At 36.7% G+C, this 26,421-nt stretch overlaps 1 protein-coding gene across 5 annotated transcripts; it reads right to left on the bottom strand.

Annotated features, from left to right (window-relative positions):
• Positions 1 to 5,450: 5,450 nt before the first annotated feature.
• Positions 5,451 to 24,584, bottom strand: LOC5579660 (dehydrogenase/reductase SDR family member 7). Of its 5 annotated transcripts, none has more exons than XM_021849380.1 (7): positions 24,371 to 24,584; positions 23,245 to 23,567; positions 22,993 to 23,142; positions 12,322 to 12,677; positions 12,035 to 12,148; positions 6,221 to 6,387; positions 5,451 to 6,154 (listed from the first exon to the last, which is right to left on the bottom strand). In XM_021849380.1, exons 2-7 carry the CDS (start codon positions 23,369 to 23,371, stop codon positions 6,100 to 6,102), a joined length of 969 nt encoding a protein of 322 aa, XP_021705072.1. In that variant the 5' UTR covers positions 23,372 to 23,567; positions 24,371 to 24,584; the 3' UTR covers positions 5,451 to 6,099. The 5 variants fall into 5 exon arrangements, with proteins under 5 accessions (XP_021705072.1, XP_021705074.1, XP_021705073.1 ...); XM_021849382.1 differs by having other exon boundaries at positions 23,245 to 23,432; XM_021849381.1 differs by having other exon boundaries at positions 24,485 to 24,582.
• Positions 24,585 to 26,421: the final 1,837 nt, after the last annotated feature.

Raw genomic sequence — 26,421 nt, 5'->3', positions numbered from 1 at the left:
AGCATAGCAGTGGCTTCGAATAAAATGAACCGTTTCTTAACTAAACTAAGCACAGAATTCAAAAAATTGGGTTTTAATCTCAATCCACAAAAATCTGCAGCTATGGCATTTACTAATAAATTTAATCCTAATATTAACATACAAATAAATAATAACTCAGTTTCAATTAAAGACATTCACAGATTCTTAGGTATTCATATTGACCACAGGCTTTCATTTAAATCTCATATCGAACATACTAGAAGTAAAGGCAAACAAAAAATCAATATTCTTAAAATGATTTCAAGGAAACGTAGTGGAGCCCACCCTGAACAAATGCTGAAAATAACAAAATCAATAGTAAGACCTATTTTAGAATATGGAATATCAATAATAGCTGCTGCAGCCAAAACAAACTTTGAAAAATTAGAGACAGTTTATCTTTTAGCACTAAGAACTTCAATGCGATTTTTAAATTCAACCCCAAACAACGTTGTACTGTTTGAATCAGGTGAAATACCATTAAAGTTAAGAGCCGAGATCTTAGCTGCCAAAGAAATAGCCAAAATAATTTTCTATGGAAACAATCCTATAATTAAATATATTTCAGAATTAATGCAACTTGATTATCTACCTAAACATATATCATACTTAGAAAAAATAGCTTCAATAAACAAATTCCATTATTCACAACTTGCACACAATATAGAACTGGCTGACCAAAATGTCTTAGGAAAAAAGCTCATAATTAACGATAAAATAGAAAACTTAAAAAAATCACATCTTTCAATAGAAATTCAAAAACAAATAGTATTAGAATTAATCGAGTCAAAATATAGAAATACTTACCTAATATACACAGACGGTTCACTCCTAAATTCCATTCCGGGTTTTGGTATTTATGATCCCATAGAAAAAATATCATACAGTCATAGATTGAAAACAGGGTTTACAATCATGAACACAGAAATAATAGCAATTATAAGAGCAATAGAATATGCAGATACTAGAAAAATAAAAAAATTGACCATATTAACAGATTCGCAAAGTGCTTGCACTTTGTTAAATAACCCAAAACAAGAAGAGAATTACTTGATCACACAATTAATTAACACAGTAGAGGAATCATCAATAGAAACAGTTTACATCCAATGGATACCGGGACACATTAACTTACTAGGTAATGACAGAGCAGATAATGCAGCCAAGTTGGGAACAACCCGTAATGCTATAGAGCAAATTAATTATACCTTGCCAGATTTGTTAAATATCCTTAAGAACGAGACTCTCAATATATGGCAAGAACAATACTCACTTATATCAACTGAAAAAGGGAAGTTTCATTTTGAACACTCTAAACAAATTTCATCAAAACCATGGTTTCAAAATATGCATTTTGAAACTTTAGACACCATTATGCTATCCCGCATCAGATCCGGTCACATGATCACGAAAGACAGGTTAGCAAAATGGAAATTGACACCTAATGACCGTTGTGACCTATGTTCTGAAACCGAAGACATATCGCATCTACTATATGACTGTCCAAAATACAATGCAATTAGAATCGGCTATCCAAATTTGATAAATAAAACCCCTATTCAATTAATTCTAGCTAAAAAAAATGAAGCTGAATATATGGCAATAGTCCAATACTTGAAAGCAATAAAACAAAATGTTTGAGATCTTCCAAAATTAGCATTAATAATTACTTTCCTACTAATAGCTATTCTTAACGCTAGTTAACAGTGCAATAACTATTCAAATAAGGTGAATCAAAATCTCGCGTTCGTTAAACTCTCAATTGATATAATTGGCAACACTTCACAAGACTTGGCTGAATGGATCGATAGGTCTAAGCCAGATGACAGCTAGAGAAAAAAAAAAAAAAAAAGAACATGCCGTGGTACATACATTTCACGTAAGGTTGATAGGGCACCACAGTAAGTACGACAGGCAGCTAATGTCATTTCTATCGATGTTCCGATGACTGTTACTTATGTCAGATAAATTTTCGAAAAATTCATTTTCTCAGGTTCTACGTGATTTTTCACGTAGCCTTGACGTTTGGATTATTTTGAGTGTAGATTGACCGTATAAGTCACTCAAAAAAATCCATACGTCATTACTACGTGAAAAATAACGTAGATCCACAAAAATGAACTATTCTCTGACTTCACCTGACTAACGTAACAGTTACCGGTCCTCTGATGATTTTCACTGCGATGAACCCATCGGTTCTACGTGGAATTTACGTACCGTAAAACGGGGTAACTTTGATAGTTTTTTCCAAGAAAACTTGAATATTTATGCATGTTGTTTCAAAGAATTTTAATTCATATTTTTAAAACAAGTACTGGTATCCTAACTATCGATTCCAGTTGATAGATTTCCAAAAGATTTATTCTTAATGGATTTATAATTTTTCATATAATCGAAAGTCGGTTTTCTGTTTTGGGGTACCGTAAAACGGGGTAACTTTGATAATGCGGGTAACTTTGATAATGCGAGACTCTTAACATACTAAACGAAATAACAAAGTTCCTGTTAATCTGTTAAGCAAAACGAATGCAAAAGTAAAGAGTATTAGTATGACACTTCATGTTAAAGCTATTTTCGTTGGAATCAAGTACATTTGAGGATTTATATGCATATATGGAAAATTTATAAGATTTTAGCAATTTTGAAATGCTCTCAAACAATCTGTTCGACGATCACTATTTGATGAAGTCATAATGAATTCGTCACTTATACTTGATAGCCTAGTTATAGTAGAACTCGAATTCGGTCTCAAAACTCTTAGCGAATACTATTTTTACAAACTGGGACCATTTTTGTAATCTAAGTCAGAAATTTCCATATAGCGTTAAACGCCTAAAGATATGCAACGCCCTACAAATGTTCTGTAATTCATTCAATTTTGTTCGCGTGATGCTCCATTATCAAAGTTACCCCAAAACAGAAAACCGACTTTCGATTATATGAAAAATTATATATCCATTTAGAATAAATCTTTTGGAAATCTATCAACTGGAATCGATAGTTAGGATACCAGTACTTGTTTTAAAAATATGAATTAAAATTCTTTGAAACAGCATGCATAAATATTCAAGTTTTCTTCGAAAAAACTATCAAAGTTACCCCGTTTTACGGTAACTTTGATAATGGAGCATCACTCGAACAAAATTGAATGAATTACAGAACATTTGTAAGGCGTTGCATATCTTTAGGCGTTTAACGCTATATGGAAATTTCCGACTTAGATTACAAAAATGGCCCCAGTTTGTAAAAATAGTATTCGCTAAGAGTTTTGAAACCGAATTCGAGTTCTACTATAACTAGGCTGTCAAGTATAAGTGACGAATTCATTATGACTTCATCAAATAGTGATAGTAGAACAGATTGTTTGAGAGCATTTCAAAATTGCTAAAATCTTATAAATTTTCCATATTTGCATATAAATCCTCAAATGTACTTGATTCCAACGGAAATAGCTTTAACGTGAAGTGTCATACTAATACTCTTTACTTTTGCATTCGTTTTGCTTAACAGATTAATAGGAACTTTGTTATTACGTTTAGTATATTGAGAGTCTCGCATTATCAAAGTTACCCCGTTTTACGGTACATGATTAAGTTCATTCCGATCGTGTTCGTTCCTCGATTCATTTTGTTTTGTGATGAATCGTAAAGATGGCGTCAGTTGAAAATCAACGTAAAGATTTGGGAGACTTGCCATCAATTTGATCAAATTCTAAGGTAATTTCTTTAACGTTGCAGTGAGACTTACAGTGCTGTTCTGAATAATAGCAGCGCATGTCGATTTTCATACAAAATGCTCAACTTTGACATGCTGTAGTTTTGTTCCCTTTCAACCAATCGAGTTGAAATTTTCTCCACAGAAAAAAAAAATTCGAAAAAATAGCAGTTTTAAAAATTTGAATTTCGGCTTGACATTATAGTTTTTTATGGTTATATCACTTACCAGTCGCGCGAAACGAATACAATTGGGTTGTTTAGTGATGAAAAATTCGCAGTTGTTTGTAGCTTGCTCGAAAGACCACAGCTTTCCAAGTGTAACACGATTTTATTGCGCTTTAATATCTTAATTTTGATATAGTAAGGCTGATACAAATATTAATTTTCTTTTATGCCACCCCCCCCCCCTTCAAAAATTCCGAAAATTTTGAAGGGGAGAAAAAAAAGATTCATCATTTTTTTGACATCAGTTAGGTTTTTTCAATGTACAAAGTAAAAAAACAAGTAAAATAATGATCCAGAGGACGATTAAAAACAGTTTAACAACTATCATTAAAAATAAAAATTCGAAAAAATAACTTTTTTTTCATTTTTATTTTTTTGTTCTTTTTTTATTTTTATCCCCCCCCTCGTACCTTCCAAGTGGTCTCGGACATAAAAGAAATTTAATATTTGTATCAGCCTAAATAATTAAAATAGATTTAATTTCGTCGACTCAATGACATTTCCATTTACATAATGACAGCTTGTCCCGGAGTAAAATTTGCCGAGGGGTGATTCAAACGCGATTTCCATACTAAATTCAAACGTGTTTTAAAAATAGTTCCAATGGACGGAAAATTATGAAACTGTGATTCTGGCTCAGTTTTTAACGTAGAATCAGAATATGTAAAAAAAAACAGGATACCCCTAAACAAGCCAATTGCTGGAGCCATCACAGAGCACTTTCGAGCAAAACGCAAGAAAATCATCTTCCGGCAAAAAAAAACACTTTTATCACTTTGAAAACATGTTTCCACAGAACACCATCCACCAAATCTAATTTTTACAAGCCGAATGGGAAAAAAAACTCAGAGCGAGGTAAACGTGACACAAAATTCAAAACGCGTCCGCCCGCGCGCACGGCTTGATGCGATCCGAAAGCTGTAAATATTTTGGATAGCTACAAATAAGTTGCAACCAGGCCAATGGCACGGGACGACTTCTAGCGTAGTCAACATCTCCATGTGTTTACCCATTTTCGGGTAAATTGAATCGAGAGTGCAATCAGGATGCGAAGTTTTGTTTAATGTTTATGATCCGTAATCGGGCAAGTGTCGCAATAAAATAACTGATTGCTTGCTTGGAGGCTTGCAGGATGCCTTTCAATGTTTTCTCTCCTTCCAAAACCATCGAAATGTTGAATGTGCATCAACTTTTTGGCATATTATTAGCTGATTTAACAATATCAAAAATTGATAATGAAACCATAACAAACAATTAAACAAAACAATGGTCTTTATTTCACAGTTCTTACAACTGACAGTGGGCGATATTCACTTATCGCCCGGGACATCCTGGCTACGAAGAACACTGTGTATCGATATATGGTTGTCAGGGGCCTGGTTGCAACATTCGATCCACTACATCGTTTTAATTCAATCAGAGCATTTTCTATTGTAATATATGTGTTGGAATCTGGATGTGATAAAAGTACGTGAGAAAATAAAAATATTTCTAAAGCAAGATTTTATTACATGCAACATATTTTTTTAACAAGCAAAAAATGTTCATTGATTTGATGGTAATTTACATACTTGCTTTTCAAAAGGGTAAAAACTACTTAGGCATCTCTATGATTTATTTTGGCTTCGCAGTTTTTCCTTCTAAATTGTCGCAATTTTTTTTGCTGCAAAGAATGGGCTGAGTAGCTTTCAAAAAATCCCTTGCCGAAGTGAATCAAAAGTGCCAAGAATAGGATTCCTTCTTTTCTATGATATTTTAGATTGTATTAAAAGTAGGCAATTTACCATAAATAACAAACATCGTTTTGCGAAGACAAACTAAGCAGAGAAATGCAAAAAATGGCATGCCTTTTAAAACAAAAAATAAATTAGGCAACACTGTGATTGACTACTATTAAATTAAGCTTGCTAATTATCGCTAATAAACGAACTCCTTCCACGTGCCTTCGCCTTTCACACATTTTTCATCGAACTTCGCCTACTGTGAGATGATTAGCATCTAATTACGATTTTTGCGCTTAACCAACTTAAGCGCAGCAGCCAGCGGTGCAAGCAGATCTGAGTGCAATATGCATCTGGATACATAAATACATGATGAACACTGTGAAATGGCTGGACTCGCATTGGATGCATCTTATCTATCGACTGTCTCGCACCTGCCGGAGACGTCGCATGCCAACGATTTTCAGCAACCTGCAATATAAGGAAAGTTCGCGTTAGAAATCCTCAACGCTATGAGTTATAACTTTTTATGCTTACAATTTCTTCACGTTCGGATAGTAACATCCAATGTATAATATCAAATTTATGGGGAAAGTCCCTACCCAACTGAGATGTGTTTTGTTTGCCAAGGCGACAGCGTACAGATAACCGCACCTTTCGCTAGTCATGCGTTTGTCTTCTGGCCGGACGGATTGGTTGTATTTCTGGAATGGAAAATCGGGGTTGAATAATACAGTGCTGTTCTGAATAATAGCAGCGCATGTCGATTTTCATACAAAATGCTCAACTTTGACATGCTATAGTTTTGTTCCCTTTCAAGCAATCGAGTTGAAATTTTCTCCACAGAACTACAAATATGCCCAATTTTGTAAACACAAAATTTCAAAATTTTCTAAGCCCCTGCCGGAAAGTGAGATACTAGGTGAAATTGTTCGAAAAAATAGCAGTTTTAAAAATTTGAATTTCGGCTTGACATTATAGTTTTAAATTGTATATAACTTACCATTGGAACAATCTCCTCCTACTTATCAAACCTACACCTAAACCGAAAATGTTTAAAATATTTGTAGAAATAAAATTTTAAAATGAAAAACTGCTACTTTTTCGAAAAATTTCACCTAGTGTCTCACTTTCCGGCAGGGACTCAGAAAAAACTAAAATTTTGTAGTTACAAAATTGATCATATTTGTAGTTCTGTGGAGAAAATTTCAGCTCGATTGCTTGAAAGGGAACAAAACTACAGCATGTCAAAGTTGAGCATTTTGTATGAAAATCGACATGCGCTGCTATTATTCAGAACAGCACTGTATATCAATTTGATTTTAATTTGTCGAAAAAATATATAAATTTATGAATATTTTGATTGGGACGGCGGATTCAACAGATTTAGGTTCTAAACATTTACTGACATTGTTTGAAGCAAATTTTGAATTAGTATATATTTGAACATAGTTTTGGGAGGGGGAAAACAATTTCAAACATTAATCAACAAACAATATCAAGTAATTAAAAAGACATGTGTGAAATTTCAAACAAAAAAAAATCGTTTATTCATCCACACGTACACATCCATGGATCTTATGTTTTGCTTTAAGGTGATTATAAAACGAAGCCACACCTCAAAATTTCAAGAGCACAAGTCTTTGAAAATTTATCCCATTGGTCACCACCAGCAAGCAAGCAGTTTGATTGGTTTTCAACGCGAACTGGTGTCAGATTCTCAAGTCTTGTGCACTTGAAAATTGTTGAGTTTTATAATCACCTTAAAACATAAATGCTTCATAACCACGAGAAAAAACTGTGAAAGAAAGGCTGCCGAAACAATAGTTTTTTTAAATAGGTAATATGCTCAAAACAACAATTTTTAAAGATTAGTTTTTTCTATGAAACTAAAAAAACTCAGTCACCAGAGTTTCAATCAGGGACTGTAACCCTAAATCGTGTTCCACAACAATTTTTATGAACAAAAATGGTTAAATACTAAGAATGTAAGTTTTTGCCATGTTTATTTGAATATGAACCACTGTGCAGTGACGATATAATAATGAATTCCGGATTTACATGACTTGCGGAATCCATGTCAAGCATATATGTTTTGGCAATGTTTTTCATGATGTTATTAAAAAAAATAAAGTCTTGCGCATAAATGGAACTGAATATTATTAAGTGCCGCAGTTTTTACAAATTCACAAATACAATATTGATAAATTTAGTTCATGCATTGCAAAGAGTCCATGGGAATATGTTTTTTTGAACTTCATACGAGAGACAAATTGAGAGAAGTGAATTACGAATTGGTGGAAATCGTATCTGGCTCTTGATTTAACCTTCTAATACCCACATTTTTATTTTCGATTTAAATATTATTTGTCGTTATCTAAAATCGTTCTAAACACGTTCTGGGCAATTATTTATTTTTATTCGAGAATTTTTGAATTTTGATTTTTATAATTTTTATTCTTGAACATCCCTAACTTTTTTCATTTTTTCTTGAAGCCTTTTCTGGTTGTTGATTTTTGGCAATAATAAAAATTTAAATTTTTGTGGTACTTTTAAAAATATTACATTTTTTATATTTTTTCGGAGCGTATTTTATTTTCCGTGTAACTAACGGAAAAACAGGTTTGAAATTATTTTGATACCACCTGGCTCTTCTTTTGTGATAGGTCGATAGTATAAAAATATAAAAGGTACGATTTTTTATATTACACGTTAAATTAATTCCGGCCATTTATAGGTTATATAAGAATACAATTTTTCAAACAATTTTCAAAAATACAAAAAAGTTTCAAAAGTCATAAAAAACTTTTCTTATATGCGTGTTATGAGTCAAGGTTTAAGCCAAAAATAAAATAATTTTGATTTCCGAGCTACGAAAAAATACACAAAATTCCAAAGTGTACCCCGTCTAAAGGCGGGGTTAGGTATTAGAGGGTTAAGGTCCAACTGATCACTGTTGGAGATTGATCAGTTCTGGAATCCAGCAAAAATATATTGAAATCTTCAGAAACAAATATTTTGTAGCATTTCCGAAGATAAATTCAATGAATTTCTTAGATAAACTCCTAGAATCATAATACCGTTTTGATTCGAATTCCGGACAGCTTCAAATTCCGGACACTCTAGTTTCTATGGGAAAGATTTCACTCGAAATGTTTCGAAATGTGCCATCAAAAAGTTCTCAACTTGAAAGATGATTTTTATAAACATTTTACATAGCGATCCATGAAAATTTATAATGCTCAATTAGTTTTGACCTCTTTCTAACGGCTTAGTGCGTTTAATTATTGATTCGACTATTCTAATTATGTTTTTCAAAACAGTCCGGAATTCGAATCAAAGTGTCCGGAATATGAAGCAAAAGTGTGGTCGTGTCCGGAATAAAAATCATGAAGAGGCCGAATATTTTTATTGATTAAAGTGAATTAAAGATGTGGAATCCGAATCTTCAACCACTATTCGAAGTTTAAGTGTTTGCAAGGCTTGATTACGATAAAGTTTTGTACAGAACGAATCAATTAATATGTGTTTCGATTAGTTGTACTTCACTGAAGCCTTAAGTGTCCATAATATGAATCAAAACGGTACATTGAGAATTTACAAAAATATTTACTAGAGAAATTTCTGAAAAATTTCTTTCCACAGATTTTTTTTTTAATGTCGAGTATCGCATATTTAAGTAATTCCTCCAAGAGAAATTCATAATCCTTTCAGGACTTCCAAATTTTCCTGGAATCTTTGGAGTGATTTTTGAAGCAATTCCAGTATGATTGTTTAAGGTCAAACACAGGGTGTCGACTACCTGGAAAATCCTGGAAAGCCAGGGAATTCAATTTGTGACTTGGAAATTCAGGGAATTTTACTAGAGGTCAGGTAAAATTATAATACTACAAAATCAAACAAGTTGATTGTCTGAAAAATTGTTAATTAGGCCAATTCAGCAATACAGTAGATAATAATTATGATGTTTCAATTCAAAATTTTAAGATAATACCGCAAAGTGCTTTTATACTGATATTTTTTTATTTTTCTATCTATTTTTATTTCTATTTTTCTATTTCAATGTTTTAGAAACTCTGAAAATTTCGTGAGTTAGAGTTCAAGCCTTACTTCAGGACTTTTATCAGGAGCTTACTTACAAATATGTCCAGTTTGTTTTTCCAAGACTATACTAAGAAAATTCTCCAGAAATTCTGAAGATCATAACATTCCTTAACCTAATTTATTTGGGAATCCACAAAATGCTTGGAAGCTGAAATTTCGGGAATTTGGTTTGAAGGAATCTGCTCGTTAATCCATTGACAGTTTGTGAGATTACTTGGAGGTACTCATTGAAAAATCATAGAGGAGTTCCCCTGAGGATTGCTAGAGGTACGATAAATTCAAGAGGAACATCAAAAAACTTATTATTAGCGCGATGAATAATCTCATCCCGTTGAAATATTTTGATTAATTCTTTGGGCAAAAATAACGTATCGAAATCTCAGAATATTTGCTAAAATAAATAACCTGTAACGAATAATCCTGAAAAGTTATTGGAAATATTCCATAAAAAAATAATACATTTTGCAAACAAAATTGTTTGCGATTCCTGTAAAAATATCGTTCAAAGTATTCCTGAAATAATCCTGAAAAAATCATAATGATCACATTAAGCGAATGCGTATTTTAAGTCCATAAAAAGGAAATTATTTTCATTTACTCTCGGCTAGTAGTTTGCAAGTATTATATGCGTAAGACGTGCTGAATTCATTCAGCAAAACTTCTCTGGGTTCGTTACTTTACACAAAAAATAGATTCTTCCCCCGCCCTGTCTATGTACACCTTTGAAGCTGAGAAAAAGTTAAAGTCAACTTTTAATGGACAATTCAAGCAAAACATAAACTTTTATTATGTCAAAAAGTTCATAAGCAATACAGATTTCATACGGTGTAAAAAGTTTTGATGAAATATGCATACTCTCAAAGGATAAGGTCCAAATTGCCCTAAGAGTGCTCTGACCCTAATCCTGCTTTATTTGAAGAAAAAGTTAAGGAGTTTCTGAGAGACTCATTAGAAAATCTCCTGAAAAAGTATTGGAAAAATACGATTAGGAATTAAAAAAAAGAATTTCTGAGAAATCTCTGTTGAATTCCTTGAAGCGTTTCTCTAAGAAAGTTCTTAGTTAATGGCTGGAATTTTACCTGAAAAAAAAAATAGTAAAAATTCAGGAAGAAAGTCTTTCTACTCAAAAAGCATGGTGGATTACCTTGATAGTGTTGCGTATTATACACAAAAACTGGTATAATCAGAAAGCGGAAGATGCCAAAAATTGTTGATTATGCCAAAAATTTGTAAAATTATATCTGAAGTTGTTCAGTATCCAAGTACATCCTATTTTATGTATTTATGAATGCATATTTTGTACTTGAAGGATTCAAATGAGTAAGATAATAGGTGACTCAGGGTTTTCAGAGTTCTATTCATAAGATATGACAAGTAAATTATCATAGCATCTTTAATAAACACTCAAGAAAGTTGTCTGACAGGTGTATCTAAGTAAACTAAAGGCTTTTGCTCAGTTTATTTAAACAATCTAAACCATACCAAACCAAGAAATCAGCATGGTCTAGAATTTTTCTGGAAAACGATTGGAAAGTCAGGGAATTTTATTTTCAAACTTGAGTCGATACCCAGTTTTGAATCCAACTTTCAAGATTACACTAGTTACCTGGGAGTACTCATAGATTTCGTGGAGTCAGTTCTGAAGAAATTCTTTCAGAATTTCTTTCATCAAACGCAGGAAGAATTTCTGGAATGGATGGTGCAAGTATATCTAGAGCAATTTCTGGAAAGATCCTTGAAAGAGCTCCTGAAAGTATATCAGATAAATTTCTGGAGAAATCATTAAAACAACTCCTGAAGCTTTTCCTCAAGGAATCTGAGAGAAATTCGTGAAGAACCTGCTGCGAAACGAAGATTTCTCTAAAGCCTCTAGAGTTTTCCTCCAAGCAGAATGAGGAAAAAAGTAACTGATTAAAATTGTTTGGTTTAGAGACTTGCATTAGAATAGTGACCAAGTTCTAAAACGAAACTTGTTATCAGCCCTATTTTTATCGACATCTCATTTCTAAAAATCTAAGGCGAATCCAAATTCAAAAATGTACCAAAACTTTGAAGGTAAAAATTTTACGAAAAAGTATTAAAGGACTGTGTACTTTCGATTTAGCTTTGTGAACAAGCAACATCTTAAAATAAGAAGATCAACTTCGTACGTTCGTCATTTCTGAGTGCCTTTGAATTCGTGAGTAGTGGCAGAAGCCAGCAATTGGGTTCCGATATTTTTCTCCTTAAGTTTAAAATCATACTTACCGCACCAGGTGTATCGGTGAAGGCTTCTTGTAGAAAATTAGTAGCCGTTGGCCCTGGACAAAATATCGTTATGTTCACTTCAAACGGTTCGTTTCTTAGCGTCTCGAAGTAACCCTAAAAGCAAGCAAGAAATAAATTCTATCACATCACCCATATTCGGTAGACAAAGCATTGTATCTAATTACGAAACTCTAATGAAAAAGGTAAACACAGAAGCGATAAACAGTTGACTTTAGGTACGTCACCGATAGCTTCGTCGTTATCTTTTTCAGCTAATAGATACCTACATGTAGTGCATGTTTTGCGCCGGTGTAACTCGCCGAGTTGGGCGCCCCTATTAAACCGGCCGTGCTGCTCGTAACAGCCAGGTGACCCTTAATCGAGTTGCGTATGAAAAAGTTCAGAGCAATTCGCGACAGATGCACCACGGCGAATACATCCAGCTCAAACAGTTCGCGATCGACTTTCACGTTGATGTTGTTCCATTCTGCGCGTTGCGAACGCCCTGCGTTGTTCACCAGGATGTCCAGGGTCTTGAAGTGGTCTATCACCATGTTGAAGTAGTCATTGTGATGGTTCACGTCCAGCATGTCCATTTGAAGAACGTATACATCGTTCGGGCCGAGAGTGCCATTGGATTGCGCTATTGGGTGTATGAACAAAAATATGGTTAGCTTTACTAATTGTAGCATCTAGTCAAAAACTCCACAGATTTCACTACAGTTTTGATATGAATAAAATATCTTTTGAACATGAGCTTTTATTACATATGTGTAACCAATGTGCTCGCCAGCTTAAATTCTGGACCCTTTGTGGAAATCTCAAAATTGACGTTATCAAACTAGAAATCATGATTCCTAGGATTCTTCTGTAATCACAGTAGGATTACATACTAGGATTCTTATAAAAGTAATATAAATTTGAGACTCCCAAGTTTCCTGTGAGATTTCTACGAGTCAAATCTCTGGATTTTTGTGGAATTCCTGAGATTCCAAAGAATATACCTCTTTTTGAAACTTTGAAAAGATTACATTACGGTGAGCATCCTGATAATTTGGTGAGAATTCGGAAATCCAGGTGGGATTGTGAATATTTTTATGATAATTGTAGGGACTCTAGTGGTAAACTCTAATTTTCAATGAAGTCTCACGGAAATCGAAACGATCCTTACGATAAGGTAAGGCGTGGTAAGTGGATACAGAAAAAGCAAAAGTTAATTTCATCTTATATAAGCTAATGCGGATGGAGAAAAAACTACTAATTGAACGTTAACTCTTCACTTCACTTTTACAAAAGAAAAAAAAATACTTAAAATCACTTGTAAGGCGAGCAAATACCTTTAAACTCTAATATGTTGTTTATCTATTTATTGTTGTTCATTTATAGACCAATCCAGTTGCCTGCGTAGTAGTGCAATGTTGACGAAATTTTCTTTGTTTGCTGTGAGAACTGTCACAACATTGCTTTTGTTTGCTGTGAGAATCCAAATATAAACAGAATTGCTGCAAAACAACCACTTCCTTGTTGGCCTGCCGTTGACCGAAAGCTCAATGACGTCAAACAAACATCGATACGTTTTCATTCTGAGGAAATCGACTTGTGTAAGATTGATTGTGCGTTGGTGTTCGTGGCAGTTTGCTTGGAGACCTCTATTGGGCTGCAAAATGGTGAGTCGACAATCAGGAAGGAGCGACCAACACAGCTCTGGTCCTCACAAGTTCCTACCTCGCGATTCCACGGGTCAAATGATGACAAAGACCGCCAGCTAAGGGTTGCGTACTTAGCTGGTAGTGCAGCCTGGGCACTGTTGTCCTTCTGACATCAGCTAGAGTGAGGAGGTTCGTTTTGAGGCGTCTGTACAACGGCCTACGTGCGGCTCAAACAGCGTCTGTTCTGGCATCCAGCGCGACCCCGGTAAGGTAGCATACCGAATTCATCATCCACCACGAAAAATGGAGAAAGAAGAAGAAACGAACGTTATTTTCGGCAACCGACCTGGCAACGAAATAAGGACAATGATTGGAAACTCGGTACCTGGAACGTCAGGACCTTAAATGAACCTGGACGAGTGAGCCTTTTGGCTCGTGAATTGCGAAAAGTTGGCGTGTGCGTGGCTGCAATTCAGGAAGTGCGTTGGCTAAGATCTGGAGAACGTGAATTCAGAGCGATAGACCCCATCGCTAACACCGCTTTCAAATACAACATCTACCACAGCGGTGGCGATAAAGCTGAACACGGAGTCAGTTTCATAGTGATCGGGGAGCAGATGAAGCGCGTTATTAGGTGGATGCCGATCAACGAGCGGATCTGCGTATTGAGGATTCGAGGCAAGTTCTTCAACTACAGTCTGATCAACGTATATGCACCGACTAACGACAAACCCGATGACGAGAAGGACGCGTTTTACGAATGTCTCGACAAGACCTATGGAGAATGCCCAAAAAACGACGTGAAAATTGTCATCGGTGACGCTAATGCGCAGGTCGGAAAAGAGGACTTCTCCCGCCCTATCATTGGTAAAGAGAGCCTTCACTCTGTTACCAACGACAACGGCCTACGTTTAGTGAACTTTGCTGCCACCAGGGGGATGGCCATCAGTAGCACTTACTTTGCACGCAAGGATATCCGCAAGCACACCTGGCAACACCCAAATGGCGAACTTTGCAACCAAATCGACCATGTTCTGGTAGACGGCCGACATTTTTCCGATGTCATCGATGTTAGAACTTTCAGGGGTCCTAATATCGACTCAGACCACTATCTCGTTGTAAGCAAAATTCAAGCGCGATTATCAACCGTTTCGAGTTCTAGAAATCGACAATCGTTGCGTTTCAATATCCAACGCCTGTCAGCAGATGGTGTAGCAGCGGACTACCATCAAAAGCTCGACGAGCGGATTAGCGAAATCGACGAAAGCGTCAACCTCAGCGATCTGTGGGAGTCAGTCCACGGAGCGGTGAGCACAGTAGCGCGAGAAGTGGTAGGTACTGCTCAACGGAGACCAAAGAACGGTTGGTTCGACGAGGAGTGCCAGAGAATGACGAACGAGAAGAACTTGGCTAGAAGCCGGATGCTGGTGCCTGGTACCCGTCAGAGCAGAGAGCGGTACAAGGAAGCAAGGGCAGCCGAAAAACGGATCCATCGCAGAAAGAAAAAGGAGCATGAAGAGGCAGTAATTGCTCAGGCGCAAGAAGCTATGGAACAGAACAACATGCGACGGTTCTACGAGTCCGTAAATGGTGTGCGGAGAAAAACAGCGCCGTCTCCCGCCATGTGCAACGACCGCGAAGGAAACTTGCTGACGGATAAAACAATGGTGGCCGCCAGGTGGAAAGAGTACTTCGAGTCATTGTTGAACGGAGATAATGAAAGAGGATCTGGTAGCAGAATTCATATCGATGACGATGGACAGGCTGTGGATCCTCCAACGCTAGATGAGGTAAAAAAAGCTATCAATAATGGGCTGAAGAACAACAAGACTGCTGGGAAGGACGAGCTCCCGGCCGAACTTTTCAAACACGGAAGTGAGCAGCTGCACGAACTCCTTCACCGTATCATATTGAGGATATGGGAGGAAGAACAAATGCCTACTAGTTGGTTGGAAGGTCTCATTTCCCCTCTGTACAAGAAAGGGCATCGACTGGATTGCGCCAATTACCGAGGGATAACACTCCTTAATTCGGCGTACAAAATCATGTCTGGAATTCTGTTCAACAGATTGAGACCATATGAGGAGTCCTTTGTCGGCGAATACCAAGCTCAACGACGGATCAAATGTTTACCCTGCGTCAAATTTTAGATAAATTCCGGGAGTACAACTTGCAGACTCATCATCTGTTTGTAGATTTCAAAGCAGCGTACGATTCAGTGAAGAGAAACGAGTTGTGGCAAATTATGTCCGAACATGGTTTTCTGGCGAAGCTGATTAGACTGATTCGTGCAACGCTTGATGAATCGAAATCAAGTGTGCGGGTGGTGGACGAGATTTCGTTATCGTTCGTAACCTAAGATGGATTGAAACAGGGTGACGCTCTTTCTAACTTGCTGTTTAACATAGCGCTCGAAGGTGCTATCAGGAGAGCTGGTATGCAGAGAAGCGGTACCATTATCACACCTTCTCATATGCTCCTTGGCTTTGCGGACGATATCGACATCATCGGGATTGACCGTCGGGCAGTGGAAGAGGCGTTCGTGCCTTTCAAGAGGGAGACAGCGAGGATCGGGCTCACGATCAACACCACAAAAACGAAGTACATGATAGCTGGTGGTCAACGTGGGTCCGGACGAGTTAGTGGTAGCGAAATGGTGCTAGGTGGTGAAAAGTTTGAAGTGGTGGAAGAATTCGTGTATCTAGTGACATGCGATAACGATGTTACCTGCGAGGTGAAAAGACGTATTGCAGCTGCGAGTCGGGCTTTCTACGGGCTCCGTAACCAGCTGAAGTCCCGTAGCCTGCAAACGAAAACAAAACTCGCGTTATACAAGACTCTGATCCATCTGGTTGTCCTATATGGCCAAGTCGACCGGAGAGCTTTCGGGGTGTTTGAACGTAAAGTGCTGCGAACAATACTCGGCGGTAAACTAGAAAACGGCATCTGGCGGCGTCGCATGAATCACGAGTTGTACCAAGTGCATAAAGAGGTGGATATTGTCAAGCGCATAAAACAGTGCAGGCTGCGTTGGGCTGGTCACGTTGCCCGTATGCCGGAAGAACGACAAGCAAAGATAATATTCAACAGAGAACCCGGACGAGGCCGCCGACTTCGTGGCAGGCCGCGCACACGATGGTTTTTTGCGGTTGAGGAGGACTTAAGGGCACTTAACGTTCAGGGCGACTGGAAGCGATTGGCCCAGGACCGAGCCCAGTGGAGAAGACTCATCCATTCGGCGCAGATTCATCTTAGCGAATTGTAACCCATCAAGTATCAAGTATCAAGTTAGTATGTTGTTTATCTTGACAGATAGGCCTATTTCGTCTGCGACTTACATACTTCTTCAGTGTCGAGTGCTCGGCTAATGTGGATAATTGAAATTGCACTTTTTTCTATAGGTAACAAGTGGGAGAATAATTTAGGGGGAGATCCTCCATTACCTGACAACATCCAATACCGGACAACGTCGGAAAATGGAGAAATCATGATTCAAGCAAGATGCTGTATTAGAAGAAATAGACGCCATAACTGAGAGTAATGTTTGTATAGCCATATTGTTTTCAACTTTTTAGGTGTTTAATTGTTGGAAAAATGGTATCATCAAATCTCGTATTGAAATTTAGGAAAATTTTCTGGCCGTTACCTGTGAAGTGGTTCGGAAAAATGAGTCACTCACTACTCACTTAATTGAACTATTATTTTGCTTGCCATGCTCGATACTAGCATCTCTTCATTTTGGTTCAAAGTCTACTGCAGGAATACCTCAATATATGTTTAAAGGATATTTTGATTAATTACTCTACGAACCAATCAGCAATCATATCGAATTTATATAAGATTTCTTGAGTTACATATACAAACAAAGTTTGTTCCACTAAGGAAATTTGTTGGATTATTTTAGCTTAAAATTGTATTTAGAAAAATATATGTTATAAATTTCTGTCGAAATATTTAAGAATTTGAAAAATAATTTTTTAAACTTTTTGGCAAAATTCCTGACGATATACCGCACATAAAAGCTTGAGTAGGATTCATACGATTTACTACAAAAAATCTTGTTCTTCTTCTTCTTCTTCTTCTTGGCATTAACGTCCTCACTGGGACAGAGCCTGCTTCTCAAAAAAAATCGAAATTTCCTTGACTTCCCTGGGCATAGAGTACCTGCCAAATACAAAAATGGCAACTAAGGCAAAGAAAGCTTTCAGTTAATAACTGTGGAAGTGCTCATAAGAACACTAAGCTGAGAAGCAGGCTCTGTCCCAGTGAGGACGTTAATGCCAAGAAGAAAAAGAAGAAGAAGCGCAGCCTAGTGGCAAAATCCCGAATTTCTTAGCTAAAATAATGATAGCCCTTGAGCTACTGAACAATTTTGTTGAAGACGTCTTCTTTCTAAGTGGTCACACTCCTGGGATATTCGCCAAACCAAGGGTGTTGTACAAAGTACAACGCGCGACTACTCGCGTTATAAGAAATTCGCGCGACAACCGAAAGGCTAATCTTTCTTGACTTCGTTATTCGCCAGAATTTTGTCAGAAAACCCCTAGGAATTCCGCCCTGGAATTGCACGAGAATTGAATTCCAGAATATGGATTCTGCCAATAATTGATAAAAATATGGCTAAAGAAATGTTTCAAAGAAGATCATTCAATTTTTTTATGAATGTCTTCAAAATCCATTCCCCTTTTCCCTTTGTTAATTGTTTCTTTACATATTTTTTATACCACTTTGCTAATTTCGGAAGTAATAGTATTCCGGCTTCGCAACCGTGCGGTCATCAGGCATTTAGCCGAACCGTGCTAAGGAGTGCGGGTTCGAGTCCCGGCTCGGGCCGGAAAACTTTTCGTAAGGAATGCTTTCCGACTGTACCACTGGGCGTTGCATGCTAGGGTGATCAAATTATTTTGGACAGACCGTTACGCGTATGGCCATTTACGGTAAAATCAAATGGAAGTGGCCAAATTATATACGCGTGACGCTCTGTCCAAAATACATAAAACATCCTAGTCCGTTATCTAGTGTGGTGCTTCCTTCAAAGGGCTAAATGCCCACTGGAAGTATTAACGTGTCCGTGTCTTTTTTTAAAGGGTAGTTTCAATATATAAGCATTGTAATAAGTATTTTTTTAATTTCTCAACAAGTTAAAACTATTAATAATACATCTTCTTGAAAAAAAAAATTGTGATTAAGGGTTTAAGCATTGGGTTTATTTATGCGAAATTCCATGAGAAATTAAAACAAAATCTAAGAAAGAATTTATTGCTGGAATAAAACACTATGGTCGATTTTATTGGACTTTCCAAATCAGTTAAAATTTCTGCTATCCATCTAAAGAAAACTCTGCCTTATTTTTCTACAAAAATCCCATTCTTATGGTTTAAGAAACTCCTCTAGTAATTTTGCCTATTTGTGCAATTAATTTTGTTGGTCATTATGCGAGTTGTAGTGAATGTATGGATTTCTTTAGTAATTTCTTAGAAGGGATATCATCGTCACCAAAATATTTAGAACATTTACATTACTTTACATTATTCAGAAAATACGAATTGAAAGGACCGTGTTTCCAGGATATTGACGGTTTTTTGTACCATTGCAACGAAGATGTTAACAAATTGCGCTTATCGTACACCACAAGCTGGTTCTAACGATAAACCAATCGAGGGACAGCGGGACGGTTAATCTTTCGGTTGTCACGCGATTCACCGAAGTCAGATCCACCTCGCTGAGGTTTTACTCTTGTTGCACAAATTAAAATAATGTAACTAGTGAAGAGTTATCAGGCACCCCCCGCCCTGTTCCTACGCTAATGGTACTCGTGCGAAAACAGATCATACATATTCATTTTTGGCTCGTCGTTTGAAGGGTCAGTCCGATCAATGTTACTCCGTTTTGCGGTTCTCTTAAGGCGAAGTAGGCCGTCATTGCAATTTGTACGTGACGTTGATGATTGTTGCTAATGCATAACTCGATTTCTAATCAAAGAAAAACACTGACACACCTGAAAAAGTATCAGCATACTTTATGCATGTTAGCGCGTACAGTGATACTTTTTCAAGTCAATATAAACTAACGAGGCTGAGTATTATCACTCAAAAATTCAAGCTAAAAAATCATCATTGTTGCCAAAACGAATGACGGGCTACTTAGCCTTAACTATCTTCAGACCTCTATTTATTCCCGACTCATTCTGGATTTACTCTAGAATTTCTCTCATTTTTATTCAGGTATTTTCCTAAATGTTCCCCAAGAAATTTCTCCAGGAATTTTGTTTAGGATACCTCAAGAATTCAACTTAGATAAAAAAAACACAGAAACGGAATTTCTTCAAATATTATTTCAGAAATCATCTGATTTACTTCAAAATGGGGGGCTTTGTGGCCGAGCGGTTAGTGTCATCAGGCAGTGAGCGCATCGTGTCATGGGGTGTGGGTTCGTTTCCCACTTCAGCCATTGAAACTTTTCGTCAGAAATGTTTCGTGGCTGTGCCACTGAAGCATGCTTATCCGTTGTCTAGTGTTAAGTTACAGTCTGTGCAGCTAAATGGCTGAAGACGGTGTCCGTGTCTTTTTTTTTAATTCTTCGAGAAATTTATCAAGAAGGTTCCGACTCCTCCAAAATTTTATCCAGTGATTCATCCTTCGATTTGCTTGGGATATCCTCCAAGATTCCCGGCCAAAACATCCTCTAAAATTCAATCAATAACTTCTCAAAAAAAAAAAATCTCTGGAGTTCCTTTAAAATTGTCTTTTAGGAATCATATAAAATTTCAACTAGGGATTTCTCTAAAGATATCTTCAGCAATTGATCCAGAGATTCCATCTAAGATTTCTACATTTATTGCTCCAGTAATTTTTGAGATTTTCTCAAGTAAGTCTCGATTTTTTTTTTAAAATCTTCCAAAAATATCTTCAGGGAAACGTTAGGAAATTTTTCCTGAAAAATAAATCCGTGAAGTATTTAAAAAAAAAAAAGAGTAACCTTTGATAAAACTTGGTGTGTTCTAAAATGACTCTTAAAGATTAAGGATCCCTACTATAAATCCTGGAATCTTGAGGGAGTTTTAGAAGATTTCCTGGATAGTTTGCTAAGATAATTGGAAAAGAAATTTTGAGATATTATTCCGCAGGATTTTTCAAAGAAATTTCTCGGAAAACATTGGACTGGACTGAGTCTCTATGTAAATTTGTGCAGGAAAAAAAATGCTGTAGTATAAACTGGCGTGAATTAGGAAGATTGCATGGGATTTTTTTATATACTTTTTAAGAAATGTTCGGTAAAACTGCAAAAATAATACTTGGATGAAATGCTGGAAAAAATCCTAGAAAAAAAAAATAGATTTGTTCGAGGAAGTTTTGGATTTCTAGGAGAAAACGTGATTGAATTCTTGAAGGAATCCACATGAACAGGTGGAGGAATTCTTGCATGGTTTACTGTAAAAAGCATTTTTTTTTCAAACTTTCTGGAATGAACCTTTGTGGATTTCCTCGAAAGAAATTCTGTAGAAATCTTTTGAAGTTCTCCTGGAGTAGCAACTGGAGAATTTGGTTGAAAGATATGTGAAAAATATTTGTGGGAAATTCTACGATAATTTTGCACAAAAAATATCTGCTGAAACTACTGAAGGTAGTAGCTTTGGGGTTTTCATGAATTTTTTGGAGCAAATTCTGAAGAATTTCTTCTAAGCATCATTTGAATATTCGCTGCGAGAGTTTAAGAGAGAATTAGTAAAGAAATCTCTAGAAGAATTTCTGGATAGGTTGCTCGAGAAGAAGGTATTCAAAATAAAATCACAAATAATTTCTGAAGCTTCCTCGGGGAATCTGAAAAAAATTCTTGAAGGGGCTTTTGAACCCGTTATAGTCTCGGACGGTTTATTTGGAGCCTGTACAATTTTGCATCAGGATTCAATCCAAGCAGAATAAAGGAAAAATAGACTTTAGAGACCATTTTGGTTAAAATAGATACTTTAGAGATTACTGAATAGTCTCCATCAAAAATAGAGATTTTTTCGAACTTGCATTAAAAAAGAGACCAAGTCTCTAAAATTAAACCTTATACACCGATCAGGTTTTGTTGTCGTTCATATTAAAAAAATATGAATACCTTTTTATGTCAATTTTATTAAACAAATTTGTCAAAAAATAGACCAAACTGTTTGCCTTTACAACTAATGAGGTAGAACAACCTTTCCGGAGGACAACCAAATTACCTCATCTATTCCTAGGTAACAAATGGATAAACAGCAAACATTCTGTGAAATTTGTGTAGTTGTTTTTTTATTGCACCGAAGTGACCCGGTAATTGCTAAAGTTTTCAGGAGAAACTGAAGATGATTGAAAAATGTTTCATCGTGCAGGAGCTCCATCAAATATTTCGCTGGAATTATTTTTCAAGCTTCAGACATTGTTTTTTTTTTTGAATCGTGAGTAGGACAATTCTTTGACTGACCTACTCAGGTATTTTTGTGCGTAATACATTTCCTACCTGTTCTACCCACTTCCCACTCTTGACTTAATTATGATGACACTGTTGCTCAATTTCGACAAATCAAACTGAATGCACTTTTGACAAAATCTCAACAAAAATCATTCGTTGATGATTATTTATGATTTATAATTATTTACTCTCAATTTTGTTGTTGTCTAACTTGAAATTTGATTTCGACTTATTTTCAACTCAACTCTAGTTGCATTTAGTACACTATGCAAGATTTCTTTTTAAAACACTTTAAAGTAAACGCACAGCTGTAAAGCAAGACAATGCAAGAAGTGACTAGATTCAAACTCCGGTCCACTTGAAGGTCTTTTTGGGTTTAAATGTAAATTTTCTCGACCGCGCTGAGCATGAAGTTCCATTGTTCCAAATGTTGACCCACAATTACGAGATCTTACCACAGCTTTCAGATTAAAACAGTGTAAATATTCATAATACGCTGAGAATCATACTTTGTTATATTAGGAATCTATTGCCAAAAATAAGAAACATAATTCATTCTTAATTCACTCTCGAATAGTTATTTCCTAAGCTTAGTTCCACCACAATTTGAAATGTCGATTTTCTACACTTTCTTCAAAATGCCATATTATCAACATGAAGATAAGAAATCCAAAATCTCTTTGCTAGTTGTTTAATTTGATTGCCTTTCAAAATGCCAGTTGAAAATCTTACAATCTGCTCATTACGTCCGCAAGTTACGTCCTATTCCCACCACCCCCTACTTTTTTATTCATTCCACTCATTGTCGTAGCGAATCAGTCAGATTAATGTTTTCTCGTGGCGTTCGGCGTGATATCATCAAATGCACCTTACCTATGCAGTCTTGCTTCACCTTAAGCAGTTCGGAAATGTTTCGAGCTGATAAACACAATCGGACGCCGTTTTTCGCAAGCGCTATGGCCAAATCCCGTCCAATGCCACTCGACGCTCCGGTGATCCATACGACTTTTCCCTTCAGCGAGGCTAAAATAAGAATGCCAGATTAGAAATGCGTTGAAGCGAAGGGAAGTGGTCCCCCAATGAAGGTAGGCATAGGGTCGCCGAGACAGTTATACGGATGCTTACATATGGGTTTGCCCAATTTGGACAGCACGAAGAGTTCAATGTCCGCATCGAGTACCAACCACAGAACGAGCCGCACCAGAAAGTAGAGAATCGTACAGATGGCCACGAAATTGAAGAAGAAAGCCATTTTTCTGAAAGTGTTCCACTACTGCTGAGGCACACGCCCCGCTCTAATCTGATGCGATGCGCTTTAAAAAATTCCAGCAACTATCATATGATGACGACGAAAAACACTGACTGACTGACGACGACGACAACACGTCGCCTTTCCTACTGACCCAAAACGACGACAATACACGCGCTGGCTGAGCTGCGCTGACTGCCTATATTAAGGTGGCCCATTTTTATATGAGAAAAATCAAACTGTAAAACCTCATCCAAATTTGTTCATTTGGATCCCCGGAAGCTACTGTGAAAATTTAAGTGAAATCCGTCAACTCTAAGGGGCGATAAACGAGCTTTAAATTTGTATGGAGAAAATATACCATATCTATGGGATAAACGGTTGCAATTGTGAACATTTTTGACCATAGATGGCGCTCGAGTAATGAATCATGGATTTATTCTTTAATCAATATAGAATATACTGCAATGGACCAGAAGTCTTTCCGTTAACAAATGAGCAAAAGTTATACATAGGGATACTGAAATTGAAAATCATAGACTACAGCGTTGGAACCGTTTTCCCATATATTTGGTTGACTTTCTCCATAGAAACTTTCAGCTCCTCCCTTAGAGTTGATGGATTCCGCTACCAGCCTGAGTTCCTTTAAAATATAAAGAGTCCTAATGCTTGAAAAAATAGACAAAAAACCAGGAGAGTATTTGCCACACAATATACGAAGGCGAAAATGGCATCTTTGGCAAAGAAAGCTCTCAGTTGATAACTGTGGAAGTGCTCATTCAACAATAAGCTGAGAAGCGGGCTCTGTCCCAGTGAGGACGTAATGCCAAAAAGAACTTAAGATTTTTGTAGTATGATCACTCTGGACCACCCTACACTGCCCATATATCGTATATCAACAATGAAACTGTCTGCGCCGACTTATTAGTAGCTGATGCGTATATGTGTGGCTGACTATATCGCGATCTGCTCATGCGGTTCATACGCGCGAATCGAACACACCTCAGCCTATTATTGAACGAAACTGCCTAGGAAGCACTTTTTTATTATTATTGTTCGATGTGGTGTGGCACAGTTTTTCTCGCACTCAGTCCCACTGTGTGGCGTATCACGCACTTTCTTCGGAAATGCAATTGCGCTGTTCTGGAGTTGGGTTTTAAGCTTAGCTCACTTGAGGAGACGCATGTGAACACTGACTGAAAGAGAGACCCAGAGAGTGGAATCTCCGTACTTGGTTTGGTGAGAAATCACGGTGAATGTCAATAGCGCAGTGCAGTGCGCGTACTACTCAATCTCAGTGCAGCTTGCTTATTTTCTAAACTAGGTACCTACCTGTTGAATCTATACATCATGCCTCAGATGGTGAATGTAGTGGTATTTGTTAGGGAGTATCCAAATACAACGTAACGCAAAATTTGCCAATTTTAGACCCCTCTCCTCTGGAAAATATATTATTATGGAATGGACCGTAACACTACGGAAGACCCCCTCTTTTGCGTTGCGTTACGTAATGTTTGAACGACCCTTTATACGTATCGGCGTGCAACGCAACGTTTTCTGGTATGGGTGAAGTCACTTTAGCAGAAAACAGAGTCGCTATTTTTAACTTACTTATTTATTCAAAATTATTGAAAACCTGGATACAAACTCAAAAGAGATCCAAACTATTTTGTTTATTGTAATGGTCGACTTGATGGGGAATGTGGGGGAGTTGCAATCATCATTCATAGGCGTATAAAAAATCAACTTTTTTCGTCAATTGAAACTAAATTTTTTGAAACTTTAGGTGCTTCAGTTGAAACACAAAGCTTGGTAAATATACTTTCATAGCTGCCTTTTTGCCTTTTTAATGCTCTGGGCAGCAAGTTCAATTGCTTCAAATTGACTCGCAATAAGTCAAAATGTGTTGTCATTGATGACTTTAATGCCAAACATCGGTCATGGAATAATTTGCAAAGTAATTCCAACGGCAGAATTTTATTTGATGAGTGCTCTTCAGGATATTTTCAATTCAATACCCTGATAACACTACGTGTTTTTCCTCTTCTAGAAACCCATATACGATTGATTTGGTCTTAACCGACTCAAGTCACCTTTGTAGCCAACTGGATACTCACGCGACTTTGATTCTGATGATGTCTCTGTTATCTGTTATTTTAAATATCCCATGATGCTATTCTCATTCTTATCAGCTCCCCTGTCAATTATTTTCGAGCCGACTAGAACACAGATGAAACATACATCGATAGTAATCTTGATGTTAACTTTTCTTTGCAAACAAAACTTGATATTGACAATGCTCTCGAAATTTTAACAAATTCCATTGTTGAAGTCACATGTGAAGTAAAATTCGAATCCGTGATTATAGACGACGATCTTAAACTCTTGATCCGTCTTAAAAACATGAGGAGAAGGCAAGTTCAACGCACTCGCGATCCTCATATAAAAATTATATAGCAGGATCTGCAGAAAGAAATTAATAACGATTTTCACAATCAAGAAACAATTTTTTGCAAACAAATCTCAATTGGACCCTGGCTCTAAGCCCTGTTCATTTAAAATTTTGAAAAATCTCCAATAGCCAATTCCGACATTGAGAGAGAAGAAAACAAATTATTACTAAAAAATTGCGAAAAAGCTCCAAAACTTGCTATGCAGTTTGAAAGCGCACACACTTTTAATTTAGGGCTTTTTTTTCCTGTTCGGAACATAAACCACTGCGACCAATACTTGATCTATTGTAGTATATCCTGTGTCCTTTGTTTAGTGCATGTCGTGTTACCTTATCACTATTGAGAAGTGATAAAGTATTCGGTTTTCTTACAGCTGTAATTCCTAACTTGATCGTAGGAAAGGATTCTAATTGAAAGGTTCCGCTATTTAGACCCCTTGAAGAATGTGGTGGGTACACTCTCCACAGGCGCGCCCCTTTATCAGTCAAAATCGAATCCCTTGATAAAGCCAAGAAATTACACCGATATTGTCCATGCATCAGAATCCTAGTCCTTACTGCTGCAAACTAGAGAACTAAATAAATAAAAGATTAGAAAAAC

The sequence above is a fragment of the Aedes aegypti genome, chromosome 3 (genome assembly GCF_002204515.2).
Source record: "Aedes aegypti strain LVP_AGWG chromosome 3, AaegL5.0 Primary Assembly, whole genome shotgun sequence".
Lineage (NCBI taxonomy): Eukaryota > Metazoa > Arthropoda > Insecta > Diptera > Culicidae > Aedes > Aedes aegypti.
Note: the sequence above shows the minus strand (reverse complement) of the source record. Positions and strands in the feature narration are given on the sequence as shown.